This window comes from Dermacentor albipictus, chromosome 10 (genome assembly GCF_038994185.2).
Source record: "Dermacentor albipictus isolate Rhodes 1998 colony chromosome 10, USDA_Dalb.pri_finalv2, whole genome shotgun sequence".
In the NCBI taxonomy this organism is placed as follows: domain Eukaryota; kingdom Metazoa; phylum Arthropoda; class Arachnida; order Ixodida; family Ixodidae; genus Dermacentor; species Dermacentor albipictus.
The window spans coordinates 9617111-9645110 of record NC_091830.1 but is presented as its reverse complement, the minus strand read 5'-3'; the positions used below and the strand labels follow the sequence as shown (position 1 = coordinate 9645110).

Genomic DNA, 28000 nt, shown 5'->3' with positions numbered 1-28000 from the left:
TGTAAGAAAACCCGATATTTTTATTCCATTGAACAAGAATCACTTGAAATAGTTCATTTTTTTAAAAAAAGCTGGCTTTACGAAGACAAAGCAGACATTCAAAAGCACACTGAAACCGGTCAGAGACTAGGCTAAGCGCTGTCATGACGGTGGCGGTTGCGGTTAGACTTGGCAGTTTCCTCGAGGTCTGCTTCGCGTTGGGCGCGCCTAAACTTGGTGGCCCAGAGTCGCGCCTTGGCGCGTTCGGATGGGTCGACGTCGGCAAACTGCGGTCGCTGCCACAGCTGATGGCCGGGGTCAGGCGCCACGAGCGCCGTCAACCTCATGGCGTAGGCCAGGTTCTCGTCAAATTCGAGGTACATGAAAAAGGTTTTGTTTGCCGCACGGCACCATGGTTTGGTTCTTTGCGACAGTTCCTTATCGCCTTCCAGGAACACTTCAACGCGGTGGCTGGATACCGTGACCTGAAATCGGAAATTCATAAACATCGACGACCGTTATAAGGCCTTGTAGACTTAAGAGGAAGCTTTAGCTCGGGTGCTACTACCTAAATACATGTAAAAGGTGAATTCGTTTCCCTCGGCACCCACAGCGCCAAGTTTGGCGAGATTTGCTGCATTTAAAAGAAAATCTTTAAATCTAGGGACTGTTGGTACCGAATTTTCGATTTAGGTCGTCATTCTTTTATTAAAATATTGGCAAAAATCAAAAATTTTTAGAAAACGAAACTATCAAGTTTACGACTCTGTAGCTCGGCAATGAAAAATTATATCACAGTTCCGTGAATTGCATCCAATAGCACATCTAAAGCGGACAAAATTGATTTGTTACACATGAATCTAAAAAAATTTAGTAGCATGAAAATACAGCTTTTGCAGAACACTTGTACATAGCGTAACAAATTCACGTAATATATAAAATGACACATTGAATTTGTCCGCTTTCAATGACCTAATGGGTGGCGCTTACAGAACCGCGATATCTGTCCTTGATGCAGAGCTATTAATTCGTAAACTTCGTGCTTCAACTTTTTTTTCAAAAATGCAAATTTTGGAAATTTTTTAAACAGAATTCAGGCCCTAAATCGAAATTCCGCTTCCAACAGTCACTAGAATTTAACTTTCTCTCTCAAATGCAACAAATTACTTCAAAATCGTTCCAGCGGTTATCTCAGAAAAACATTTTTGCGTTTTACCTGCAAATGAATAGGCCGCGTCAAAGTTGGGCTCGAGCCTAAAGCTTCCTCTTAAGTTAAACATTCAGATTCACACGACTGTCACCACGAAAAACGGTAGGGTGTTACGTCATGCTCTAATGCAAATTCGAAATATTACAGTATAATCTACCACATGTGTTCAACATGTTAAAATTCAGCTTTTTTCCACGCTCAATCGAAGACTGGAATTCATAACCTGGGTCCATTCGCTCACGCTCATCCCGAATTTTCGCAACCGCCATCCAAGATGCATAATCGTGCTCACCCATGCCCGGCAGCATTTGTATAACGTCTTGCGTATTTTCCTTTCATCAGTGCTCTTTTGTAAAAGTGTTCACTTGTGTTCAGCGCTGTATACTCCAATGCATTTTCTGTACCTTTTCTCAACCCACTCCTGCTATAGCGCAAATTGCGCTGCAGTATGTATAAATAAATAAATAACTAAATAAATAAATAAATAAATAAATAAATATTCCGAAGAAGCACAAGCTCACAATGAAGGCATTACGTGCGCTCTACTTCAGAAACATCGGCTTGGCTGTATCCAATCGTGCACTATAGCCCGCCGTACTCGTACGTGATTGGGTCTCCTACGCATGCCTATCTCCTGCGGCATGCGCTCCCTATGAAAACGAACACGCTGCGCCATGGTCAAGGGCGGTTAGGTAAATATCCCTTTCTCGATCAGATGCCGCAACAAAATTTTCATTCCTCGCAGAATAGACCCCAGGCATGAAAACCAAAATCAAGCGGTAACGCCCACGTGTGCATGTTCCCACAATGCAATGCGCACTCGCAATTCCATCCGCATTGGACGGCTGTGCTATAATAATGTTTTTGCTTACGCCGTAGTGTCGATAAACTTTTGCTCCTTTAAATGGAGCGTGCTGCGGCAAAACAAAAACCAACTCAAACCTCTGGATCACAGGAGCTGTCTTCTGTACGAAGTTTCCGGTTGAGCAAGGCGGCTCCAATCCCGGTCTTTTCCTGCGCCTCGTACAGCAGCTCGACAATTTTGAGCTGACCGAACTTTGCCCCCTTCAGGAAGCCTTCCTCCAAGAACTTCATATCGGCCCTGTCATCGAAAACAAGATAGAAAATGGAAACTACTTGACGTGACAAACAGTCATCGAACAGGAGCGTCTCCGCATGGAGCCATTGTTTCGCGAAAAGACTCGTCTTCGTCAGGGCAACAACTGACGAACAAAAAACTGCCATGACGAAGACAAGCCCCTATGTCTAAAGTTCTGTGTTGATACTGTCACATGCAACCTCCTCCTTAAAAACGAATCCTTACTACCGTTTGCGTATCTTCCGCCTAAGATGATGCAGCCGAGATGCAAGTGCTCCTGAGCTGTAACGTGGAGTACTTATCTTTCTTTTATTTGTTGCGTAGAAACGCAATAGGAAGGGAAGATAGAATTTTGATGATCTTCAAGATGCTAATGCAAATGTGCAAGCGTGCGTTTGTTTAGGTCATTTATTCAGCTGACCTTAATCATGAGAAAGAAATAAACGTAACGTAATAAAGAAACGTTCGAGCGCATACGACGGGCATTACCTAGGCATTACCGGCATGAAGACGGCGGTGGATTAGTTATCAGAGCCTATATTATGACTGACATTAAAAGGGAGACGTGCATTTGGGCAGGCCATATGTAATGGCGCACGGTAGACAACTGCTGGTCTATTGGAGTTACAGAATGAGTGCCAAGAGAAGGGATTCACAGTCGAAAACGGCGAAGAATTAGGCATAAGGTGGTGTCAGCTGGCTCGAAACGGTAATTGGAGACTGTGGAGCGAGGTTCTCGTGCTGCAGAAGACATAAATAGGCTGATGGTGAACATACAAATAAATTTTTCCCACTTCTATAGTATACTTACTTAAGTGAAGCCATATATGACTTCGATCACCTAAATTATTCTAGATGTTCTCAGGCAGTATTACAGGATAGCGAAATGCTCGACTGTCCACACATGACAAGTGTAATTATATCGCGGAAGAGGATGCACATAATTTTAACAAAAATAATAAATAAGTTGCTCATATACAAGCCCGAAATACAGGGTGTTCAGCGAACACTTCCCAAAAATTTTTGAAGGTTGCCTGTGGCATATACCACAATTCTGATTCATGAGCTGGTCTACTCAAAGAGGCCGACACGCTCAAAAAAATTGAAGTGCATAATCGACTAATCAACGAAGATTCACTAATTAAGTTTTAACTAATTATTTTATGGCCCATATTGCAATTTACAAATTCTAGCCGTGGCGTTCGCAAGGCTTCACAAAACGCCGTTTTATGCGTTGGAGCAGAAAAGTAACTGTAACGCTAATGCGTTTCTCCGCAAAGTTCGGGAATCAATATCTCGTAACTGGTAGCATCCCGAGAATTTGTTTCAAGTGGATCCGCCTTGCGAACTCCAAGGCTAGAATTTGTAAATTGCAATGTGGGCAATTATAGTTAAACTAAGCAAATTTTTCCTAATTAGTCGGTTCTGCATTTCAATTTATCGTGCAAGCAATGTCCACTTCTTCGGGTATACCAGCTCATGAACTAGAATTGCCCGATCTGCCACAGGCAACCTTTTGAAAAATTTCGAAAATATTCGCTGAAACACCCGGTATAATTACCTCGGTGCAGCGTCCATCGCGTTGGCGTGGAAGCAGTGCTGACCTAGTACCAGTAGCACAATATAAGGCTTCACCTCACTTCCAATGGAGTGAGCCTTGCGGGAGAGTTCGGCGAGAAACCTTCCGCCTGGACAGAACACTTCCCCTTCGAACGACGTCGGCACGGCTGCGGAGAGCGCGCTCTTCATCCGGATCCGGAAGAAATCCTGCAGGTTGCTCGCCGGCTTGGCTACGATCGTGGCTAGCGCCAGGCTGTAGAAGCCGATGATCAGGCCGGCCTCGTCGAGGGCCGCCCGCGAAGTGCGGCTCTTGCGTAGCAGGTCTGCCAAGAAGTCGACGAGGCCTGGCGACGACGGAAGCGGCTCGACGGGCTCCTTGCGCGAGAACAGTCGGGGCCTCTTCGCCAGGTCTAAGACAGGCGTCAGCACGTTCGGGAACGGCCGGTCGATGGGATCGCGGGCCTTGAAAATATCCACGTACAGCGGCGTCTCCGGTTTCGAAACAGACGGCGTGGCGACTACACACTCGAGCATGAGGTGATCGAACGAGTCGCGCCACCTGCAGGAGGCGAGCACACGGAGCCAGGACGCATACAGCGACCTCCTCGCATCATCGCCCGGATACTTGACGCCCTCGAGGACTTCCCGGGCGCCCTTCATGGCAATGACGTCGTTCCAGTCGGTGCGCGTGTCTAAGTAGACCATGACACCGGGGCCCATCATTTGGGCGAAGGAGTAAGCCAGAGGTGTATACGCGCTCATGACTGAAGGCGGGAATGGTCTTGATCTTTCTTTGACAAGTAGATCTTTGATGCGGATGACCGGCTGTACAGTCGGCTGCCTGCCGAAGGATAAACCCGAGGGAAATATTTCAAGTTCACTCAGCTGGACGACTTGCGCAGTCCTTTCTACATGAATGGTTCATCAATATGCAGGAACGTACTCAATTATTGCGCCGGCTTCTGCGCATAACCATGCCACTGACAAGTGCGAAAAACTTTAAATGGACAATACGAAGAACCAAGAACCGTAAATCAATTTACACCAGTAATGTTTTCTGTTATGACATTTGCCTCCTCTTTGTATAATGTACTGATGACCTTCCCCTCAATCTTCCTTCTAATAGGCGCCTTTTTGCCGATGACTCTGTAATTTAGCGCATTGTTCCCAATTGAAATGATGTCCCTGTTCTTAAGCATGGCCTTATACTAATCAAAGCATAGTAGAGCAAATGGCTAATGTCGTTTAACCCAAATGAAACATTGGCAATATATGTTTTCACTGTACATATATTAACAAGGTCGTGAATTCCGCTAATCGTGTTCTTGGTTTTTTACGGCGGAACATCGGCCTTAGCATCGTCCGATTTAAAGCTCCCCCACAAAGCCCTAGTACGAAATAGGCTGGAATACTCAGGTTCTGTGCTTGATACTCACCGCGCAGTCTAACTCGACGCCCTTGAATCAGTCCAGAGCCGAGTCGCACGATTCGTAGTTTCTGGTTATTCCTTCACTACCAGCGTTGCAGATTTAAAATCCCACCTTGACAAGGTCGCAGCACTTCCCCCGTTACAATGCCCGCCTGTGCTTTTATAACTTGTATCATTCCTTGCCTCACGACAACACGTTTACGACATCAGCCGGCCTAATCGCCACAACCAGCTATCATGTTTTGAAATGTATCGAGTGACTGGATAATGACGAACATGGTTGGAACATCCACCGCTTTAATCCGCCCTTCTTGTGCTTGCAGGGTGGCCAACTTCGTATATTCGGTTAGAGTTAGTATGTAATAGCATTCGCGTTAGATAGTTGCCAACTGGCTTTGGGTACTCGGCTAGATATAGCAATAGTAGCACAACAGCCACGTGAACTCGGGCTACCCACCCCGGGCCCGTACCCCTATATGCACCTGCACCTGTGATCTTTCTTTCTGCAGACTGCGCGAAATTGGAGTGCTCTTCCCGCTCCTATCGCCACCAGAACTCATGTTGCTTTGTTCAAATCTCTTCTCGCCGATACACAACCTTCATCACATAGTTAACCGTCGACGACCCCTCGTATAATGCCCAGCATTGGGACCTTCGAGGTAATAAATAAATATATAAATTTTCCTTGATTTCTTGGCAACAGGCTGACTACTGGAAGAGAAAATTACGGCCAAACATCCAATTCTTTCATGTCGCGCCAAAATTCTTTCGCAATAGGTTTGAGAACGTTAGTGGTTTACTTTGAGAACTTTACTGCTGCTTGAACCCTGCTATGCACACGACGGTGCGGCGATGATGGCACATACAAATTGAGTGGCATGATAACATACCAGGCGGCACATACTCATGGGACCTGATTGAGTATCTCCGCGGACGGCGTCAACAGCGAAATACTGAGCACCGAGCTAAGAACTAACGCTTTGAAAATATAACAGATCGCGAACCCGTTCGTCGAAGTACACTTTACCCATAGTCCCGTAACGACACGTTGCCCAGAGCTACAGACTTGTTCGCATTGCGCATACGCAAGTGCCGCAAGGAGGGGGCAGATATAGGCTCCCTGGAATGCGCGTGAAAGCAATGGATGTTTTTAGCACCGCGTGGCAGACGGTCATACGCCAGTGAACCACGTGACTGGGAGCTAAGGGAACAAATAACGGTGATATTGTGGGCACGCAGTGGTATGATAAAAAAAAATTCCCGACGATTACGATACTTCCTAATGCGAAATTTGAGCGCACGATACTTCCTAATGCGAAATTTGAGCGCAGCTCTATACGTGTTTCCATCTCCCTTGTCAATATTTTGTATCATGATTATATAGGTATACAGCTCTTATATTAGAGAGAACGCTGTGAGTAGCGCGCTTTGTTTCCATATAGACGACGCGCGCTACTAAGGCGCCGTATCGTAGTCATCGTCGCCCGTCTTGCGCGGCAGTGCGCTATTCTCACGCTTTCGTTCTACCAACGACGAGGGCGGTCCTTCGTCGCGGGAAAACCGTGCTATGGGCGTCTTGCGCTGGAGTTTGAGGCATAGTAGCGGCGCCTGGTGGCGGCGCGGGAAACGACATTTGGGTCGTACCAGCTTGGGTCGTATTGAACCCTGGCTGTGGCGAAGCACGTTTGTAGGCCGAGTTTTGCGTCGATTCGCACTTTTTTTCTGCCCTGTTGCGAATGCGAAAAGGCTCGTCACTTCTCACAGACCACGCCGACCACGCTGCGAGCTTGCCGCAGCCCATAGTTTAACGAAAACGGACTCTCCGTGTGCCGTGGGACGTAATGCTAGGAGCAGAAGGAATCGGTGACGCCCATCCGGAGAGACCTAGCCCAGCCTCGAAAAGGCGTCACCGTCATTACTTCTGCGTCGTGGGCTGCCATGAACAAGAAGGCCTGAATCCCAACATCAGATTCTACTGTTTTCCTTCAAGGCCTCACGAAGTGGAGCATCGGGCGCGCTGCATAGCTGCAGTTCGTCGCGCCGAGTAAGCGAAACTTCGCGCCATGCTGACTGCTTCGCCTGTCTTGAAGCTTGCTTAATTATCTGCGTTCTAAAGTTCGGTCTTTTGCACCTACAGTCCCGACAGCAGACCGACATAGCAGCAGGCATGGCTGGTAATTAATTCACGATTCGAGACCCGGCCACAGCGACGTGCGAAGTGGTGAAGTGACCAGGTGTGTGCAAATGAGCACAAATGGTCGGGCTCATTCGATGACAATTCACTACTCCACTACGAGCAGCACAGGTTAAGAGAGTTAAATGCGCTCATCCTTGATGTCAAGCCAGCACGCTGAGGCAGCGCAGCAAGGCAGTATTGATTGCAGCACATCGATGTTCGAGCGCTGTCATTAAAACCTACATCAAGCGAGCAGCGCACGAGCTCGCGCTGCAGCGCGATTCGCACGTACGTGCGAGCTCATATGCATTGCATCAGTTATTCACTAAAAGGGACAGATGGCCGTTACTACAACGCAGGCATAACTACTCGTTTAGCGGCATGCAGTCAACAAAGATTGCAGAGGCCCGCCGTTTCGCGGCATGTCAAAAGACCGCTGCCGTCGCGGGGCGTACGATCGTGCGCTCGAGCAGTTCCGTACACATGATGCCTGCTTATCGCTGCTGTGGATTCATTTATAGCAAGTATTTCCTCGCGTTTGTGCGCCTGAATCTAGCAGCTAGCGTGCAAACCTTACCTGAAGTTCCACTTCGTACGCGACTCGCTTCACTTGCGATTGACACGGTGCTAAAACTTCGCCGCCTAATTCTTGAACGGCGTACACGTATTCGGCACTGCATAGTTTCTTGCCTTTACGCAGCGTGCCACCCCTGAAAAAATCTTCGGCGCCCGATATTCGCTGCAGGCGGTGAAACAACAGAACCGAAAGTGGTGGGTCCATATTGTAAACGTGCTTTCCGAAGCAGACGACCGAGCTTGGTACGACCCATTTTAGCGCAGAGGGCGCTTTTTAGCACCTTTTTTTGCAGCGCCCCCTGGGCAATGCAAGAGCCCCATCAGTCTCAGCGGCGACAACACCCAAGGGAGCGTCACATCGAGCGTGCTCGCCATCGCCCCTTGCAGGAGCATTGATCCCCGTCACACGTGCTGGTACCGCGGGCCGATGATTGACGTCGCGAATGAGCGCCCCCCTCGGAAGCGCAGATGAAATCGAACACGCGGCTGTGGCCGCCGGCGACTCCGCGCATGCGCAGCCCGCTTCCCCTCCTCTCCGCCTCGTGATTTAACTGTAGCGTCCCTTTCCACTTTCCTTTCTCTTCTTTCGCGCTGCGCTCCGTGTTCCCTTTCACCTTTTGCTGTGCTCGTTCGCTCGGTTACGCCGCCGATGTACAACGCCGACGCTTAAGAGGAAGCTTTAGCTCGGGCCCAACTCCGACGCGGTCTATTCAAATACATGTAAAACGCAAAAACGTTTTTATGAGCTAACCCCTGGACCAAATTTGATGAAATTTGTTGCATTTGAAAGAGAAAGTTAAATTCTAGTGACTGTTGGAAGCGGAATTTCGATTTAGGGCTTGAATTTCCTTAAAACGATTTTCAAATATTTGATTGTTTGAAAAAAATAGAAGCACGAAGTTTACAAATTCATAGCTCTGCATCAAGAACTGATATCGCGGTTCTGTAAACGCCATCCATTAGATCATTCAAAGCGGACAAATTCAATATGTCATTTTACATCTTACGTGAATTTGTTACGTTGGTTACAACGGTTTTGCAAAAGTTGTATTTCCCTATGATTAAATTTTTTTATATTCATGTGTAACATATCAATTTTGTCCGCTTTAGATGTACTATTAGATGCAATTCACAGAATTGTATTGCCATTTTAGTGGTTGAGTTAGAGTTATAAACTTGATAGTTTCGTTTTTTGAAAGTTTTCGATTTTTGCCAATTTTTAATAAAAAATTGACGACCTAAGTCAAAAATTTGAAACCAACAGTCACTATATTTTAAGTTTGTCTTTTAAATGCAACAAACGTCGTCAAATTTGGTGCAGCTAGTGGTTGCCGAGAAAAACGAATTCTCCTTTTACATGTATTTAGATAGGAGCACTCGAGCTAAAGCTTCCCGTTAACGCAGGAACGGGCGCCTTAGCTCCGTTCTAAAAAGTGCACGGAGGTCGACAAGGCGAGTCCTTTTTTTTATGTACTCAACACCTATGTGAAGATAGAATATATACACCTATGTTATATAATACTGTAGCGCAGAATATTGTCGCTACTTGTTCTGTCTCGGAGGGACGAGGCGAGCACACAGGAGATCCGTTGACATTTTCCTGATTTGGTTTAATTGAACTTTGGTTCCGAATCACAGATTTAACCACTTACACATTACATACCTATGACATTTGAGCAGCACTCGCTGTGATCTGGTCTCTTGGTGTCCCTGGCGCGCACTCCTGCTGGGCGCCACCGGCAGCGTCCCAACAACCCGCCAGCGAGCAAACAAAACACCAATCCCAACTCCTCGCTCATCAGAACCAATCAGGCCACACAGATTCAAATACGCACAGCCAATCATGGGCGGGCTTCGCAGAGTTATAACTCGATGACAGCCGTCTGCCTAAATTATAACCCAAAGCAAATCAACAACGTACAGAAACTACGGAGACGGTCGTTTGGCTTTTGACGAACCAGAGCGAAGAACTGTCGGTGTCTAGAAAGCGAAAGTGCGCTAAAGAGTCGGGTAACATTTACCGAACAGTTCGGTAAATTAGAAGACGGCGCTTCTGTCGCCAGTATACAACAGGCGGGCGACAACGCGGTCGCCCGGCCAGACAGGCGAAGCAGTCGGTGCACCGCCTGAGATTCCCCCAACTGGCCTCCCACTCGTGGGCGAAAAGAGATGTTTATAGAAAAAAAACGATAAGAAAAGAACACAGCTACACAACACAGGCGACGAAGAATCGTAAAGGCAGACAGCTACGCGACAACTTCAAACGACGCGACAAAGTGCCGCGCACGGACGGTCACAGATACGTTAGACATATTTAGAAAGTCCTCGAGACTCCAAAAATGATGAGATAATTATTCGCAATTATTCAGCGACTATTCAAAGCGACTTAGTCAACGCTGCTACAAATTCCGCAAGAAATCGCGTGATATGCGCCAACATATGAAACAAAACAAATCATGGTTTGGACACTGACTGCATACTTCCCACCAGCGGAGCGTGTTACAAAGCATATAACTAGAACGTCACACTACACTGAGATTTCTTAAAAGGCCTAACGAAAATAAAGGAATCGCTTACGAATAGGATGCGCAATGTAGACGAAGCAACCTTGAGCAGCAGGGGCCCTCGCGTCAGTACGCTGATACTGCCCAAACAACCACTAAGCACTACGAGACTTCAACTTCGACACCGTCGCCACCGTTCGCAACGCTCTCTCCGCTCGGGCCGGCCAGCTAGGCGCCCGACTGCCCGGGGCCGCCGACACGTAGGCGCCGGCCGTTGAGCAGCGCAATGCGAAAATGCGCTTCACTTCGCGGTATAGGGTTACCTTTGAGAAAGGGGAAACGTGGCTATTGAAAACGCTGCACGGATTTCCCGTTCTCTCAGCCCTTGTGGAAGCTTAGACCTTGCGAAATGAAACGTCAGTTCCCTTCAACGCCATGGTGCGAATGTCCACGAAGAAACGAGGTGGGGGTGCCTTAAGGAATTTTTCGAAAGCCTGGTGGTGTTGCAGAATTTCTGGGATCGGATCGGATCGGAAAACATTTATTGGGCTCTAGAAAGGAGATCTTCGCGGCTTCAGACGGCCTCTTCCATCTTCTGATGAATTCTTCTGTCCGCAATCACAGGGTTGGTGCCCTAGTCCAGGGCTCCACTGAGTATGGCCAACCCGCGAGCTCGCTCTACTAGGTGCTTTTGGCCGTTCAAGCTTAAGTTGGAAAGCATACACTGTTCCGCAGAAATGTTTCACCAAGACTAGTCGCAGCTCGAACTGCGTGCTACGCAGCAGAACCACGCTGTAATATTCATTTACGATCGTATTCGTGGCTGATGCGCGTGCATACAGCGTGTAAGAGGGCACCGGCACGTTCGCTCAGATAGCAAAAGCCGTTCCCACGTTCCCGGCGTCCTCAGCGCGGGTTCTCCGCTGCGCGGTGTCGTCTTGCGGGCAATGTTTAATTCGACCGGCCACTGGAGCGTCGCTTCCATTTTGGCGGCCGTCGGCGCCGCGGGTCGTATGACTCGGAGCGTACAACAGGTGTTACTTACTGCTGCTTCAAAGCCGTTCTTTTCCAGCGAATATCTTTGTTTGCCTCATTCGTCCATTACCGTGGCTGGTCGGTGTCTATGGTCGGACTCGGCAAAACGTTAGTTCATTATGAAATATGAAGTTCAAATATGAAGGACACGCACAAGAGAAGACATTCTTGTGCGTGTCCGTTTATTTGGCGTCTTCATATTTTATAATGAACAGCTACCAAATAGCCCAACAAGAAGTGCTTTTAAGTCAGTTCATTCGCTTGTTCGGGCTCTTCGCTTACATTGGCAGTCATTATCGATGGTTTCCACACAATTTCTTATACTTTAACGATACAGTTTGAGTAGAGATAGCCACCATAAATTCATTGTATACGCTACAGTTAGTCCTCTGCGACTTGTTTTAACATGTAGGTTTTCGCGGTCGTTTCTCACTATATCAGATACAAAATTGACGGTGAATTCACCCATTGAAGATGATTCGCGATTGTAAAGCGATCTCAATTCTTTCTTACGATAGCTGTTCAATCAGTTTGATTGGTTGGTTTTCTTCTACTATTATCTCATGCCAACTATGGCAGATTGGCCAAGAATCGGGTGTTAGGAAAATCATTCAAGTCCAAGAAGAAACACTAACGAGAAACCTTGAAACATAGAAAAAAGAATGAAACCAGATAAACATGAAAGAATTTAGCAAGGAAATCGCCCTGATTCGATTACCAACCTAACAACAGCTGCACCAATTAACATCCCTACGATAATGTCCTAGAGAGGAGGCTGCCAAGGATAGAATATCGAGAATGGCTAGATTCAAACCGGCAGCGTGCAATTACCCTTCTAAACTGTTTTCATAATGAAGAATGGTGGCATGACATGAAATGTTCTATACAATGTTTCATTCTCACCATAATATGAGCACAAGGAGGAGGGTGCCAGACGAGATCGATGCAGTTCAATGAAGGTATTCGAATTCACATACGCACTTTCACATGCCATGACCAAAGTTGGCCCGACAATTGGTTTCAAATCATGACATTCCCTCATCACCTCAGCCCGATGCGCCACGTTTTAATGCGCCTTCATTTTGAAGTATATTTAAAGTTGCACCTAATTCGAGATATTCATAATCGAAGTTTAACTGTAAATCCAGGCAATATCGAAACTGAGCGCCGCGGAAGCGCAGAAAAAGCGATCGTGTCAGAGCGAAATGCCCCGTGACAACCGAACGTCCCGGCCAGTCGGGGCAGCTATTGACACACATTTTGCCTGGCAAGCAAACGCGGCTGTGTGTCGAGTCGGAATTTGCCTCGTCATGCAATTATTCAAGCTTCGCCCCACATATCTTTATGGGGCGTTGCCGTCTGTATGACGCGTTCAGAGCACAAATGTTCCTTATGTTGCCCTCGCTATGTACTGATGATTAACGGAAATAAAAGAAGGAGGGGGGACGTGCTCGGACTCGATATTGCATCGATTGACCTTTGGAATTCGATGATGAATGGATCGAATTAGGTGAGATTTTCTAGATTTAAAAATAAACAGGCGTGCATTAAATGTAACTGCCTCCAAATTTGCAATTTAGACAACTGCCACCAAGGCACTAATAAAAAAGTTAATTCATTTTTGTCCATTATTCTTCTAAATCTCACGTTATTAACGGCAATATATGTTTGGCTTGCCCAGGAACGTGTCTACAAAAGCGCCTCGTTCGCTGCTATCATTACTTTTCTATAAAAAATCTGCGCGGTCTAAAAAAAACACCCTGTACATGCAGTTAGACGCCAAACAGACACACTAAATCAGTTTGTACTGCTAAAGTATTCTCCGAAAGCTGTTTTCATTTTCGAAGTAAAAGACGACAAAGTGAAGGTAATCAAGTAACCCTTCAAAAGATTAGGTAATCGTTTCAGCACGCAATTCTTGGCCAATCCCCCAGTGCCGGTATGAGCCATAACATGAGGTCATCACCATCATCAAACTTCTATTTTCTTTTTATTCCGCCCCGAAACCCAACCGCCGTACGTCAGCATGACGTCTCGGATTACTACGTACATATATATATATGGACTGCGTTTACTCAGTAAGCTTCCGAAAATTCTCATTTTGAAGTTTGGCAAATACAATTCATATTCACAAATAACCAGAACCAGAATTAATTGAAGTAAAAAATCAATCACAAAAACAAAGGACAAGAAGAGATGTTCACAACGACTGAACTATCAGCTGAGCTTTATTAGAAACGGCATAGTTCCAGCAAGACCAGCAGGGCATGCGCAACACCAGCATCACTATCACAGAGCATCACTATCACAGACCGACCCAACAAAGCAAATTCTTTTTCAAGTAAGCGCACCGAGGTTGTACTAATGCAATCGTCACCTAACAACCTGATGTAGTATGCTTCCAGGATTTCTTGCTCCTTTGCCCTTGCCTCTGCCAAGAATCGTCACTTTGCTGAACAGTGGGTAACAGCCATATTCATTGCAATGGCGAGGCAATTTTGCACCGTCATCGGACCCCAGGGATGCCAGGACCCCATGACTATGCCGTTTCTAATAAAGCTCAGTTGATAATTCAGTCATTCTGATGTGAACATCTCTTCTTGTCCTTTGTGACTGATTTTTTTCTTCAACTATGTACCCACTGGCCCGGATGTCAACCCTTCAACAGAACTATATATAGGTCGTAGCGGCTGACGTAAATACCCATGACCGCACTGAGAGTTGTTGCGAGAACTTCAAGGCGTCGCCGCCAGTTTCCTACAATAATTATTGTACGAAACTCTACGGGTATCGCCACCAGTATTATCCTATTGCTACTTTTCGGGCTCACCAAGCACCCTCTGGTGATGAACGGCGCTTTTGGTAATGTACAAAGGCAATTAACTAGTACAAGTGATATCAGATTACTTTTTTTTAGTGACCCTTAAGAGAAGGGGCTTGTGTTTGAGTGCCCGCGTAACGGAACAGTTTTCTCGTATATTCAGATCACAACCCGATGCTATTATGTCCGTAGGTTGTGTGCAAGTCGCACTTTACAATTTTTCTGACGCATTTTGAGAAATTCTATTCGTTCAGTAACGCCTATGCGCAGTAATATGCGCGGTATGCGTGCTTCAGAACGACTTTTCGCTCACAAAACGGTCGGCGCCGGACACCGAGTTTTCTTTTTTTTTTGCGACGCTGTGCTCTTAACATTATTGCGTCAAAAAGAACGTGGCGCGCTTGATAGCCAACACGGCGTACAACGGTAGTCGCGCGGCTTCCGCAAGAGTGCCGAAGAGCACCTCAATTTGTGTACACTCTACAAACACAGTAAAACTTATATAAAGATGCCCATTTCCGCATTTTGAGCTACGCCCTTTGCCGTAAAGGACCATGCACGCTTGGATATTGGGACATTTTTCGTGGTATGAAGGTCGATGTTAAAAAATCTGCATACGCTTATACAAATTTAGTACCAATCGTCATGTTATGCTGTAATGACACTTGGCGCCACATGTAGCTACGCACGGTGTGTGCCTGCGAAGTTTGCTACCAATTATAAAAATTTTAGGTGACACATTACTTCAGGCCACATTAGTTATCTAAAGCAAATTACCGCTCTTAATCATTATACTACCATTACTTACGACAGATCTAGCGCCAATACAAAATAAATTCATAATCACTTAAGTATCCTTATGTGATTTGAATGCGAACGCATTAGAACTTGCCTACGTCATCACCTTAAATTAAAACTCCACCTTAGTGTAATTTGTACCAACCTTAATCAAATTTTGGGAGTGGGCCACGGGCTACGTCCGACGCCGTCGCTGTTTACCGTTGGATTTCGCAGTGCGAGCCTCAGCAGGTCCAGCGCTGGGAACGTGACGTCATCACTTGGTCACGTGGGTTTTCTTGCCATCCGATGTTAACTCCGTACGCTCGCCGGATTTTCCGCTTCATGGGGCATATAAGGCTTTTCCCTTAAAAATGTCCTTTTTATAGAAGTAACCATGCCTAGGGCGTAGGGGTGAACCATCTAAAAATGGCGGCTGGGTGCCATTGACGCGAAAAAATGCGCCTGTAGTGACTCTCATGTAGTTTATAATCGTGAGCTCCGAAGGACCGTTCGCGTATGCACAGACCTATCGTACGGCAAGTTTTTCCGCCCGGTAGGACGAAGCATGCGTAAGACAGAAGCTTACTGTACGCAGTCGATACGGAAAAGTGGCAGGACTGACGCCCGACACTCTCATTGCAGGCCGCTTCACGTTGGGCGAATCCGATGGAATCAAACCACACAACGATTTCCGCAGAACCGTATATGGTCTGTTACACACAAACAGGTGACGACAGAGTTAACATCTGAATTCGTTTATTAACTGCTGAAAAAAATCGCTATAAGCAGTAGCGGTATTTTCCATGAAAAGGTTTAACAATAAATGGTTCTAGCGCAATCTCTTTGATGGCGTTCGCACTGGAATAACAACGATACAGAAAGTGCCAAAAATGGTTTCATGAAAACTAGAGGCAAGGGAAGGCTTCGAGATAACATATTACGGCGTACCCTTGATGCACTTAGCACGTGTATGACATCGCAACAAAATGTTTTTTCAGCGGCTGCACGATCCGAAGGAAATGTTCTTAATAAATTAAGGTGAACGTTCCCTGGGTATGTTCTAGATGTCGACTTGGCAGTGGAATTGTAACACTAAAAAAAACTACCACTGGGTTACATTATGGCATATAAGGCCAGGTGAAGCCTCGTTGTGAAACATTCCGGCATGTTCTTGATGCTGGGCCTATAGCATTGGGACGGCTTCGATCGCCAGACTCGCAATAAGGACTGCATTAAGCATGGTGCAAGGTGGAATGTTCCAGCATGCTCTTGATGCTTGATTTGGCAGTCTAATGATGTGGCTACGGAGAGTGACTGAAAGGTCGCACAGCGTTAGCGGTGGGTTTCTCAAACCGTGCCAACTCGTTGCTGCAGTCTAGCCTGGGCGCTGTACCGTAATTTCCTTTCCGCAAGGCTCGCTTGAAGTTGCGGGCCCAGAGTCGAGCATCCTTCACGCGTGCCGCTGACACATCGGCAAACTCCGGTCTCTGCCACAAGGGGTCGTCGGGGTCGGGCGCCACGAACGCCGTCAGTCGCATGGCGTAGTCCACGTGATAGCATACGCTGAGGTGCGGGAAGAAACGCATGCTGGCTGCCCGGCACCAGGGCCTCGTCCGCTGCATCGGCTTGTCGGCGTCTGCCAGGAACTCGCGAACGCGCTGGCTAGACATGCGTACCTCTTGCGAGTGGCCATCCCGAAGGATGCGGTTGAGCACCTTGGCGCTGAGCGCGGTCTTCTCTTGCACGACGTACAGGAGCTGTATTATGTGCAGGTGACCGTACTTAGCTGGCGTCAGAAAGCCTTCCTCCAGGAACCTCACGTCGGCGCTGAAATAGGGAGAAGAGAAAAACGTGACTCTATTAAAGGATTTCACTGAGTCACAGACGTGAAGTGTTGTCATGCTGTACTGGGTAAACTGTAATCACGTGAAACATTGTCACGCGAGAGGCACCGGGATCGATGTCCGCGTAATGCTGTGATCTTGTGACGAGGAAGAACGAGGTGCAAAAGTTGACTATTTATTGGGCAAATTTGTGCCTACCATAGCAAACACCACACAAAGCGCAACTACGGCGGCGACCAGATTTGTCGGCCGTCGAAGTCTGATCTGCAGGTCGAGTGCGTCGGCTACTTTAATTTTAGTACAGTGCAGGGTAACAGCCGGTGCTCGCACACGTCCCAGCATGTGCACCGCTGTTCGCGTCACGCACACAAACTGATTAGAGAATATTTTTATGCGAAGCATATTACGAGGGCTCAACCCAGCTCCTCAGGCGCGGCGGTGACCATGAAATCACGTGACACCGTGACGTCACGACAGAGGAGAAGTGGCTTTGGCTCAACTCTTGCAAGACGGGCTGGGTGGGAATCGAACCAGGGTCTCCGGAGTGTGGGACGGAGACGCTACCACTGAGCCACGAGTACAACGCTTCAAAGCGGTACAAAAGCGCCTCTAGTGAATGCGGTGTTGCCTTAGAAACGCGCTGTTTCTAAGGCGTGCGTCTCTTGCTCAGGCGCACATTTCGTTGCCGCGCCGAACGCTGCTTTGCTCGACGCTCACCGCGTCCAATGCGGGGCGCGTAGTCGCTGCCCTGTAGCCCATTGTCTTACACCCCTTGGCGGGTCGACGGGAACGCTGTCGCGTTCCACTCTTGAAGGCGAAGAAGTAATGCATGAGTTGTTTCTTCGTCTAGCCGAACCAAATATAGCCAAGCAACAGCAGTTCACCAGGCTAAACAGTGGTTCAACAACTAAAATAAAGGCTAGTATGCTTCGCATCCTGGGCTTAACCTTACCTAAGCCACAGCCATTTTTTTCGCTTTAGAGTTGGCGACAGCATTCGAGAAAGCTCCGATACATGAGACGCGTCCGGCAACAACCTTGCAACAGTGGTGAGCCGGTGAAAGAACGGTCACCAGAAATGAAGATAGCATAAACACGACAGAGTGACGATGACAGAATGAGGGCAACACGGTGGCGACGAAGATGGGACGCTGTAAAGCAGTGATTTGGGCTTGTTGCTAAGACATCGTGAGGCTTATAGCGCGTTAAAAAAACAAGGACGGAAGGTTGCAAGTTAGCGCCTGTGTGTGTCACGTCTCACTTTCGTTCTTGTCTTTTTAACGCGCTATAAGCCACACGAAGATGGGACGACGACAGCGTGACGAGAACTGGATGACAGCTAGAGCTGTAGTGACGTCGATGGAACGATCACGACGGCATCCCAATAGTATGACAACTGGAAGGAAGGTTAAAACTGCGCGAAAAAAATAACACAAGCGGAAGGAACACAATAAATACACCACGAGCGCAGTGGCTGACTCGACAATCACTTGGACGTGGCAAAGTGTTGGTGTTTGTATTGAATTGTGCTTCCGCTGATGGCGCGGATGCGTGTTCCGCATGACGATCGCAGCTTACGGAATTAAGCAGGCATTTGGGGAGTCAATAAGAAGCCACACCATTATTTGCTCCAAAAATGTCATTTACCTATCTTCTCTAAATAGGTAATTAATAGGCAATAATTATCCTGGTAGCGGATGAGAACTCAAGAACAAAAATCGCTGGTTCCATGCATAAGCGTATGTGATGTCAGTTTTTAACAGCTTGCCTGGGACACTATACTCAAAGCACGTACGCACGCACAGTGATAACTATAAATGTCGTTACCTCGGCGGTGCTTCGGCTGCGTCGACATGGTACGCATACTGACCCAGCACCAGGAGCACGATGTAAGGCTTCACCTTTCCCTCGGCCGAGTACGTCTTGCGGGCCAGTTCGGTCAGGAACCTGCCGCTGGGGCAGAACACGTCTCCGTCGAACGACGTGGGCACGGCCGCGGCCAGCGCCCTCTTCAGCCGAGTTCGGAAGAAGTCCTGCACCTCTCTCACGGGCTTGGCTGCGACAACGGCCAGCGCCAGGCTGTAGAAGCCGATGATCAGGCCGGCCTCGTTCAGGGCCGCCCGAGAGCTGCGGCTCTTCCGTATCAGGTCGGCGAGGAAGTCGACGAATCCGGGAGAAGAAGGGAGCGGCTCGACGTCCTCGAGGTTTCGTGCGAAGAGCTTGGGCATCTTGTCGAGGTTCAGCAAGCGCTCTTTCATACCCCGTGACGGCAGGTATATGACGTCCCCGACTCTGTAGATGCTGGCGAACAGCGGCTTCCAGGGGGCAGTCGGCGACGGCGTGGCAGCCACGCACTCGAGCATGAGGCGGTCGAACGACTCCTGCCATCTGGTGGAAGCGACGACTCTCAGCCACGACGCGTACAGCGACCGCCGGGTGGCGTCGTCCGGGTAACTGACTCGCCTCAGGATTTCCCGTGCGTCCTTCGTGGCGATGACGTCGCTCCAGTCCTCGCGTGCCGACGTTTCACGTTCTATAGCAGGGGATACGAACAACAACAAAGAGCGAATCGTAGCGGCTGCGGAGAATGTGGCTGATAAAGAAGCGAATAGCCGTCAAGTCGGGACGACATCAATGAAACTTGACCGCGAAAAGTGCGTTTAAACTATAGAAGTTATAAAAATCGCCTGTGAAGATAGTGTTATTGTAGTCCTTGAACTGGATTATTCGAAGCCGCGGAACTCGCACGAGAAATCGAAATGCATAATCGACTGCACTCAAACCTGGTTATAACGAAACGGAATATAACGAAATAGTGGATATAACGTAAATAAAAAAAATTCCCTTTGATATCCCCCCATAGAGATCCATGTATTTAAAGCCTCGTTTTAATGAAGTGAAATTGCCCTGCCAATGGATATAACGAACTGGATTCGTTTCCGAAACCAAAAAAAATGGCTGAAGGCTTAGCTTGGTTAAGCCTGGAAGACTGCGAAAGCAGTACCCTTGGCTACGCCTTGGTTCGGCTGATGGTGTGGACATGGTTGCCCTTTGTTAAACTTATGGCCATACATCATCCGACATAGCGCAAGGCAGCGCGCCGACCACTGCGAGGAGCCGAGCTGTAGCCCCATTTATCCTCCTAGCGTGACGTCACACTAGCGAGCGCCCTCTCTCGGTAGCGCCGCAGCAGGGCGCGCAAGGCTTCGCCTCCACCATCGATGCAGCGAGCTGGGGCCCCGTCTCTCCGTCTGGCGTGACGTCACACCAGCGAGCGCCCTCTCTCGGTAGCACCGCAGCAGCGGCGCGCAAGGCTTCGCCTCCACCATCGATACCGCGAGCTGGGGCCCCGTCTCCCGGTCTGGCGTGACGTCACACGGTCACGTGACGCGCAGCTGTGTAAGGAGGCGCCACGACCTCAGATGGGCCGAAAGTGTGAGCAGTATTGCTTTCGCAATAAAAATACCGGACCGTTGCGATACGAGTACATCGCTTTGCACAGGGTTCGGCACTCATTCGCTGCAGCAGTTCAAAACTCCCGCGTCCCCGCGTCGAATACATCGCGGAGCAACAGTGCCTTTTCTCAACGATGCGCGTAGCTTCGCCCCTACACACAAACAGCAGATAGATAGATAGATAGATAGATAGATAGATAGATAGATAGATAGATAGATAGATAGATAGATAGATAGATAGATAGATAGATAGATAGATAGATAGATAGATAGATAGATAGATAGTGATCTAAAGAAAGGAAGGACGCTTGATTCTGCAGCAGCTCACTATCGCACTGCTCCACTGACCTCTCTTTCTTGAGCATGGCTGGATGCATGGCTACGCGCGCTGGTGCGACAGAATAGTGCATTCACTTCTGCCGTGCGGCGCGCCGCGCAGGCAGGCTCAGCTGTGCGTGGCCTCCGATATCTCAACGGCGCAATCTCGGCGGTCATGTGCAAGCCTGCAGGAATCGCGCCATGCTGCGCGGCTACGCGAAACCCTGCGAAATATCAATGCGTTCACTGCTCTCTTTCTCTACGGCGTACCGCCCAGGCAGCCGCAGGTGGGCCTGGCTTCCGAGATCTCCCCGGTGCAATCTCGGGGGTCACACCCAGGCTGCGCATTCACTTCTCCCGCTTCGTGCGGCGTGCCGCGCCGCGCGGACTGGCAGCTGGACATAGGCTCCGAGATCGCATTGGCATCGCTGTTATCTCGGAAGCCACGACTCGACCGAGCCAAACCGGTGCGGCAAAGTTCGCTTGCCTCATAGACCGCACAGAGGAGCGCTGCGTTGCGTGCCATGTGCTGCTCGACCGCGACAAGCCAAGTGGAAAGAGGGCGCGAAAGATTACCACAGTGGAACAAAAGGCAGCTACCTAAAGGCTGTCGCATCAGATGCTAAGTCATGTGCCGAAGCTTATTTTGTTGTTTTATTGATATTTCATCGTATGCGTAGCCATGTGGCGGTTCCGCGGGCCTCAAAGCCGTCTTACTTATTCGCACGCTTACAATTATGCACCCGAGTTGGCACATATTGCTGTAAATGACCGTAACGGATAGAACGAAGAAATTAATATAACGAAGTAATGTCAACTCCCCCTTCAACTTCATATAACGAGGTTCGAGTGCAATTAATAAAAAATCACTATTAATCTTTTAATTGATCACATTACGGCATATATTACAATTTACGAGTTGGAGCCGCTGAGTTTGCAAGGCATATCCACCTAAAGCGAATAGTGAGGACGGCACCGGTTTCGATATATGCATCGTCAAAGTAGCGGATAACATGCGCTGTTCGACTTACTTGTTTTAGAGAAAACGTCTTTTTACGCATTGAAGCACAAAAGCAAGTGGGACCCCTACGCATTTTGTTGCCAACTTCGACAATTAATATCTCGAAACTGCAAGTGTTATCGAGCAAGTTCGTTCCAAGTAGCACTAAGCAGCAACGCATAAATTTCGTTTAGGTGACATATCATTTTTTTTTCAAAGTTTAACTTCAATTTATTTAGCGTAATAGATTTGGTTATTAGCGCGGAGAATGAAGGTCAAAGTTTATGCAAGTATCTTCCACCCTAACCGCAGCGCCGATACGTCATCTCTGACATCACGGATGTTTGTGCCACCATCTTTGTTTAGAAACAGCTGCAAAGAGTCGCTGCGTTTGCTCAAAAGTGCATTCAACATCCCCTTCGTCCCCTAGGTTGAGTCCACAGTTCTTTAAGAGTGCTATGCAATCTTAAGTTTATTGGTGAGCATTTTATCGTAGCGCCACCGACATCGTTACCGACACCATGCCACACCAACCGCGCATGCGCCGCAGTTGACATGCCCTTTACAGTCAACTAAGTTCGTCTGAACTTGTTCACAACCACAAACAGCGTGTCATCGCGGGCCTCTGAATATCATCGCATGTCTTTGACATTTGGGAGATAGGCTGATAAGAGCATCGCAACAATGTCGACAACAACGTCGCTGGCTTTACTTATTGCTCTGCATTGGCGGAATGTGCGGATATCGGCAAAATTTCGATAAAACCTGTATTGTATATGACAAACCGTACGCAGCTAATTAGAGAGGTTACTGAAGCGGACATGATGGCTGGCTTGTGACTTTTGTGCGTTGAAGTCATCGATTTCACTATCAAAAAAAGAAATGGAATTTATGACAGCCTGATGCATGAACGACGCTGAGCATGCGCCTGCGGCCTTAATTTTGGTACAAGGCTCAGAGAGACACAGTTGAAAGCGCTATGTCCGTTCCTATGTCTTTTCCGCAGTCGTTTGTCATTGCAGTAACAAATCGTCCTATAGCCTCTATGCTTGCCCTATGTGAACACACGGGGAAGGGAGGAGAAACAATTTCATTCACCTACTGCACTGAAGTTGATTAGGTTTATTGCATTCCCTGTCAATTGCGCAAATACAAATGTACATTACGTATCTCAATCAGTTTTAACCCTTATGCATGTGCCTCGCTCATTATGAACACACGGCAAGTGATCTGTCTTTCCTAATCTTCGATATGACGGTTTTGATAGCTGCCCCTGTTTCTGCGCACGCCTCCACGCTACATATATACACGGTCTTCGCTTATTCACTAAAGTTGTTTTAAATCAACGCTGTGCGTGTCCTTCTTCGTTTGTCCCTTTCTGAAGCGGCCAAACGGCACCTGAATTCCCTTTGGCTGCGACGCCACGTCACATGCGCGCCTCGACGGAGCAGTGCGGGCAAAATTAATTCATTTAATTATGGGGTTTAACGTGCCAGAACCACTTTCTGATTATGAGGCACGCCGTAGTGGAGGACTCCGGAAATTTCGACCACCTGGGGTTCTTTAACGTGCACTTAAATCTAAGTACACGGGTGTTTTTGCATTTCGCCCCCATCGAAATGCGGCCGCCGCGGCCAGGATTCGATCCCGCGACCTCGTGCTCAGCAGCCCAACACCATAGCCACTGAGCAACCACGGCGGGTGTGTGGGCAAAAGGGCAGCAGCTGCTGCCGCAATAGCGAGTCAGGTGTTGCGCGTGATGGGAGAGCCTCTCGTCGTGTAGGACGGAGGTGGCGTGCGGAGTTAGCACGGCAGGCTGCTGCTGCTGCTGCTTGCTGGCTCGGGCAGCACGTATACCGCTAGGTGCATCACTCGCAGCGCAAAGCTCGAAGGAACGCTCAGCGGCGTTCATTTGGACATTAATGATTTCGCATTCACAACTCGTAAGGTCTTATGTGCTCGGATCTTCGATACATAAAATATGGAAACACAATATTTTCAACTGACGGTGGCCACAGTATTGTGGAATGTCACGCAAGAAGCGTTAGGACATCCGAGCAATCCAGCGAGCGCGGAATCGGAAGCGTGAACGCCTAGCTTGCGCAGTGCCGTGGAGGCAGCAGCAAGGCGAGGTAAACGAGATGACTCATGGGTTCGAACCACAGAAGTAGAAGAAACATAGCATAGAGGCGACGACCCTGCAGTTCGAGCAGCGGAAGCAGAAGCCCACCATCTTGGACGCCACGATCCCGCGGTCTGGGCCGCCGAGGTAGAAGCGAAGCGCCGGATTCGGCAAACAGTTGCACCAATCAACACAGAGGCTGCAGCCGATTATTTCGCCCAACAGTTTCTGAACAACTTCTCTCGCTACAACGGCTCGGTGTGCGGTCGGTTTTGGTTCAAGAACGACCTCTGCCGTGCTTCTGGCTCACCTTTCGCCATACCCTCCTCCTCCACTTTCAACATCGCCGTCTTTCATGCCACGCTACGCTCCGCGTCCTCTTATCCTTCGCTGTGTTCGCTCGCTCGGTTACCGAGGTACGCCGACGCTCGCTGCACGAACGGGCGCCTAAGGGCTGCTCTCTAAAACTACACATAACTGAAGACCAATTGGACCAGGGCCAAATAAGAACACTTTATGACTGCACCGACATCTACGACACCACACACGTCGCTACGGTCATGAGTTTAAATCCGCACACCCCCGTAGTGTGGGACGAATACAAATATTTCGCGATAGTGCCAGGAGAGGGAGCAGGCGCCTGAGGCGCCGTCACTGGTGGTAGGATACGTGTATTGATTCAGATCTGGACGTCAACACAGGAGCCGCGCGGTGCGTGTGGCCATTTGCCGCCGAGAACAACGCCGACGACGCCGACGCCGACACCGGCTTTTCTGCGACACGAGCTCCTTAACGCTGTCGCGTTAAAAACGTCCGCGCAGAACACTTGGACCTCTTCGAAGACACCGCTACAATGTGCGTGAGGTGTACGTAGTGCCACTAGATAACTCGTCGTCGCAGTGGCTTACTTTAATGCCAAAGCCACCGCCTCACAGGTTGTGCCCTATATGTCGCCAATGCAGTGCTGCCGTACAGATCTTGTCCAAAGTTTCTTGTGAGAGACTTCAATATTCCAGCGAACAATCCCGATTTCCTGAATAATATTCAGCAACCCTTAGGTTGCAAATCGCCACCCAGCTGGGCTCCGTCATCACATCAGGAGGAACGTGCTTTCACTTCGTCTTCAAAAACAAGAATTTGATCTAAGACTTTCACAGTTGAATATTTGTGAAGCTTGATGCTACTGTTATTAGCTGGTCTTACACGTAATTCAATTTACGCTCCGAGACTTCTATTCGCAAAACTGCTTCTGTTCTGCTAAGCTCGGCTCGATGCGAAAACTTTTCCAGATAAGCATGGAAATTGGTCAGATCGTTATTCTCCGTGCTGTACGTGTGTATCTCAAAGGATAGATCCTTTTTAAAAATATTATTTCACACAACAGCGCACAGTAACGCCCAATGAACTGACAGTCCTCCTTTCCCAGAATTTGTCCCTTGGTCCGAAATTCGCCAGTATTCTTTTCCAGCAGCTGTTCATAGGTGTTTAGCTTGGCCGCAGTCTTTCGCACGAGTTGTTGGTCGCAGGCTCCGCAGCAATGTTTCTCGCGGCATAGATCAGCGTGTGAACTACTACGCCGGTATTGATGCTCGTTTTCATAACAGGTGGGGCGGCCGTACCCAGGGACTTCGGGCTCACACTTGTAACCTCTTGGATATAAACAGTCGAATACCAATGTGGGGCGCATTCCCGGGAATCCGATTCTTCCGCATCACGTTAATTTAAACGCCATCGGTTGGCGGTGATGACCCAAGCAGAAGTACGCCCTGAAGACCGCCGGGTGGCGAACGCCATTCCCCACTGCCAGGCACGCTCTGAGCCTTTGAATCCATGCAACAAGTCGAAGGAATGCACAAGTACGGTGCGTGGCAAGTGTAGGCTGTTCCGCAAGTTAAGCCGCCCACTCTCGTTGCAGCATCCCCGCAATCGGCACCCGCAGTTCGTTTTTCAATCCGCTAAGCACTGTTTACATCGGCTGCATTGTTTACGTCCGCTCATTTGGCGCCAGCTCGTTCGGCGTGTGGCGTTGGGCTTGCCAGTCACCACATAACTCACTTTTAGCGATAACAAGGCCTTTATCGCTACATTAAAATAAATAAAGGCGACAAAGCTGAACATATGTCTACAAAGTATCTTTTTCCTCTCACACCACAGCTAACGCCTTAAACATGCGCGTTACACGCTCGTAACTGTCCTGTGACGTATTTTGTTCGTTTGTTTTACATTGTTCTTAAAAATCGTCTGTTGCAGATAGCATATTTCCAGTCCCTTGAGCTGGATTACTCGAAGAGGCGGACATAACTTGCACGAAAAATCGAAATGCATAAACGACTATTAACAGAAGTTTACTAATTAACTTTTAGTTTATTTCTTAACGACCCATGTACCAAATGACGATTTGTAACCGATGAGTTCGCAAGGCGTATGCACTTGGAACGAATTTTCAGGATGACACCAGTTTCGAGATATTCATTCCCAGAGTGTGCGAGGAAGTACATGAACTTTCCAGTTACTTTTGTGCTTGAATGCATAAAACAGCATGTCATTTAAGTTTGATGGGGCATATCGCGAATAACCAGCATGATGTCCTCAGAATTGGCTCCAAGTGGATACGCTTTGCAAACTCACCAGCCACAATTCGTAAACTGCAATATGTGCAGCAATTTAATTAGTCACAACTGAATTAGTGGTATTTTGTGAATTAGACGATTATTCATTTTGATTTATCCTGCAAGTTATGTCCACCGCTACGAGCAATCCAGCTCACACAGTACAATTATGCTATCTACTACAGGCGATTTCTAAAAAAATTCTAAATGCACGCGCACACACCGTAACATCGGCTAGCACAAAGCTAAGGATGCAAGCTGGAAACTAAGCGTGGTGATTCATTTCCTGACAGGCTTCTAGGGCTTGATATTATGCGACCGCGTTGCAAGACACCTATAATACGAGCTTACAACGTGAGCATCAAGTTACGAAAAAGATTCTATGTAAATCGCGAGCTTACCCAAAGATGTGATTTAAGTTTCTTACCAAGGGTTACTACAGTCAAACTGGCATTTAAAAATAACTGCACCTTTTTCTGATGTCCATAATGCACAAAGTCGGCTGTACAAGTGATTCTAGGAATGGCTTTTATTCCGCCATCACCAAATATTTCAACAAGCCTTCGTAGAAATTGTTTTACACGTTATTTTCTTTATAGCTATTCTTCTTACGCGACACACGGGTTACCTCGTTGCGTAGTCATACAAATGCTTACGCATTTAAAAGCAGCATGGAGTTTAAAAGGCGGTAAGGAAACATGCTGGACGCATTTCCTCCACACATATACTTGGAAGTCCGCTCCAAGATGGTATCGTCCGAGAAAAATATATTTTCAACGAGGCTGCTGCTGATTAGCTAATAAATGAGACTTGAAGCAACCGGTTGACCAATACATGGTGCACGTACAACGGCTAATAATTACAGTAGCTATATACAGTCACAATTTCATATTAGAAGAAATCAATTATTAAATTCTTCAATCGAACACTTCGACTCGAAAACAATCATTCGATTCGCGTTCGCAGTGTGAACTATTTGCACAATCCAAGCTGCCTTCCGCCGTAATGCTGATGTGACACACCAAAATGATTTGCTGGCGGGCACCTGCAAAAGGATGACTTGCCCAAAACAAACTTAGTTTCTGTAATCATGGTGTCCACTGAAACAGCTGGAAGGAAGGCTCTACGCGTATTGCGCGTCTCGGCTTGCAGGCGAGTGCCGCAATATGCGCGTGAGTGGATTAATCACAAAACATCGAATCATTCCGCGCGGGGATACCCGAATCACGTTGTTTCGAAATCGACGAGAACTTCAGCCTGCCCACGTCGAAGCGCGTTCCACGGACATGCACGCTTCCTATAAGGGTGTGGCACTGAAACACACATAGCGGACACATACCTGATATAAATTCCATCTCGAAGCGAAACTTGACGACCGGTTCGAAGCAACAATTACCAGTCAAAAACTACGCCTGTCACGCCGCACCCGATCAGACCGACAGCGCGAGCCAAAGTGGCGCGCAGTTTCAATTGCAAGACACACG

At 48.0% G+C, this 28000-nt stretch overlaps 1 protein-coding gene across 6 annotated transcripts; it reads right to left on the bottom strand.

Moving 5' to 3' along the window:
* LOC135920388 (uncharacterized) lies at positions 1–27995 on the bottom strand. Of its 6 annotated transcripts, none has more exons than XM_070526715.1 (4): positions 27856–27995; positions 3850–4689; positions 2132–2291; positions 1–464 (listed from the first exon to the last, which is right to left on the bottom strand). In XM_070526715.1, the coding sequence occupies exons 2-4, from the start codon at positions 4608–4610 to the stop codon at positions 132–134; spliced, it is 1254 nt and encodes a 417-aa protein (XP_070382816.1). In that variant the 5' UTR covers positions 4611–4689; positions 27856–27995; the 3' UTR covers positions 1–131. The 6 variants fall into 6 exon arrangements, with proteins under 6 accessions (XP_070382816.1, XP_065310717.2, XP_065310716.2 ...); XM_065454645.2 differs by lacking the exon at positions 27856–27995 and adding an exon at positions 15756–15869; XM_065454644.2 differs by lacking the exon at positions 27856–27995 and adding an exon at positions 15333–15747.
* Between the last annotated feature and the right edge of the window lie 5 nt (positions 27996–28000).

Coding starts and splice junctions, on each gene's coding strand:
- LOC135920388 (XM_070526715.1), bottom strand. CDS start 4,610: ATGAGCGCGTATACACCTCTGGCTTACTCCTTCGCCCAAATGATGGGC. Junction 2,292..3,849: donor GCGATGGACGCTGCACCGAG/GTAATTATACCG, acceptor TTTCGATGACAG/GGCCGATATGAAGTTCTTGG. Junction 465..2,131: donor ACAGCTCCTGTGATCCAGAG/GTTTGAGTTGGT, acceptor TTCCGATTTCAG/GTCACGGTATCCAGCCACCG.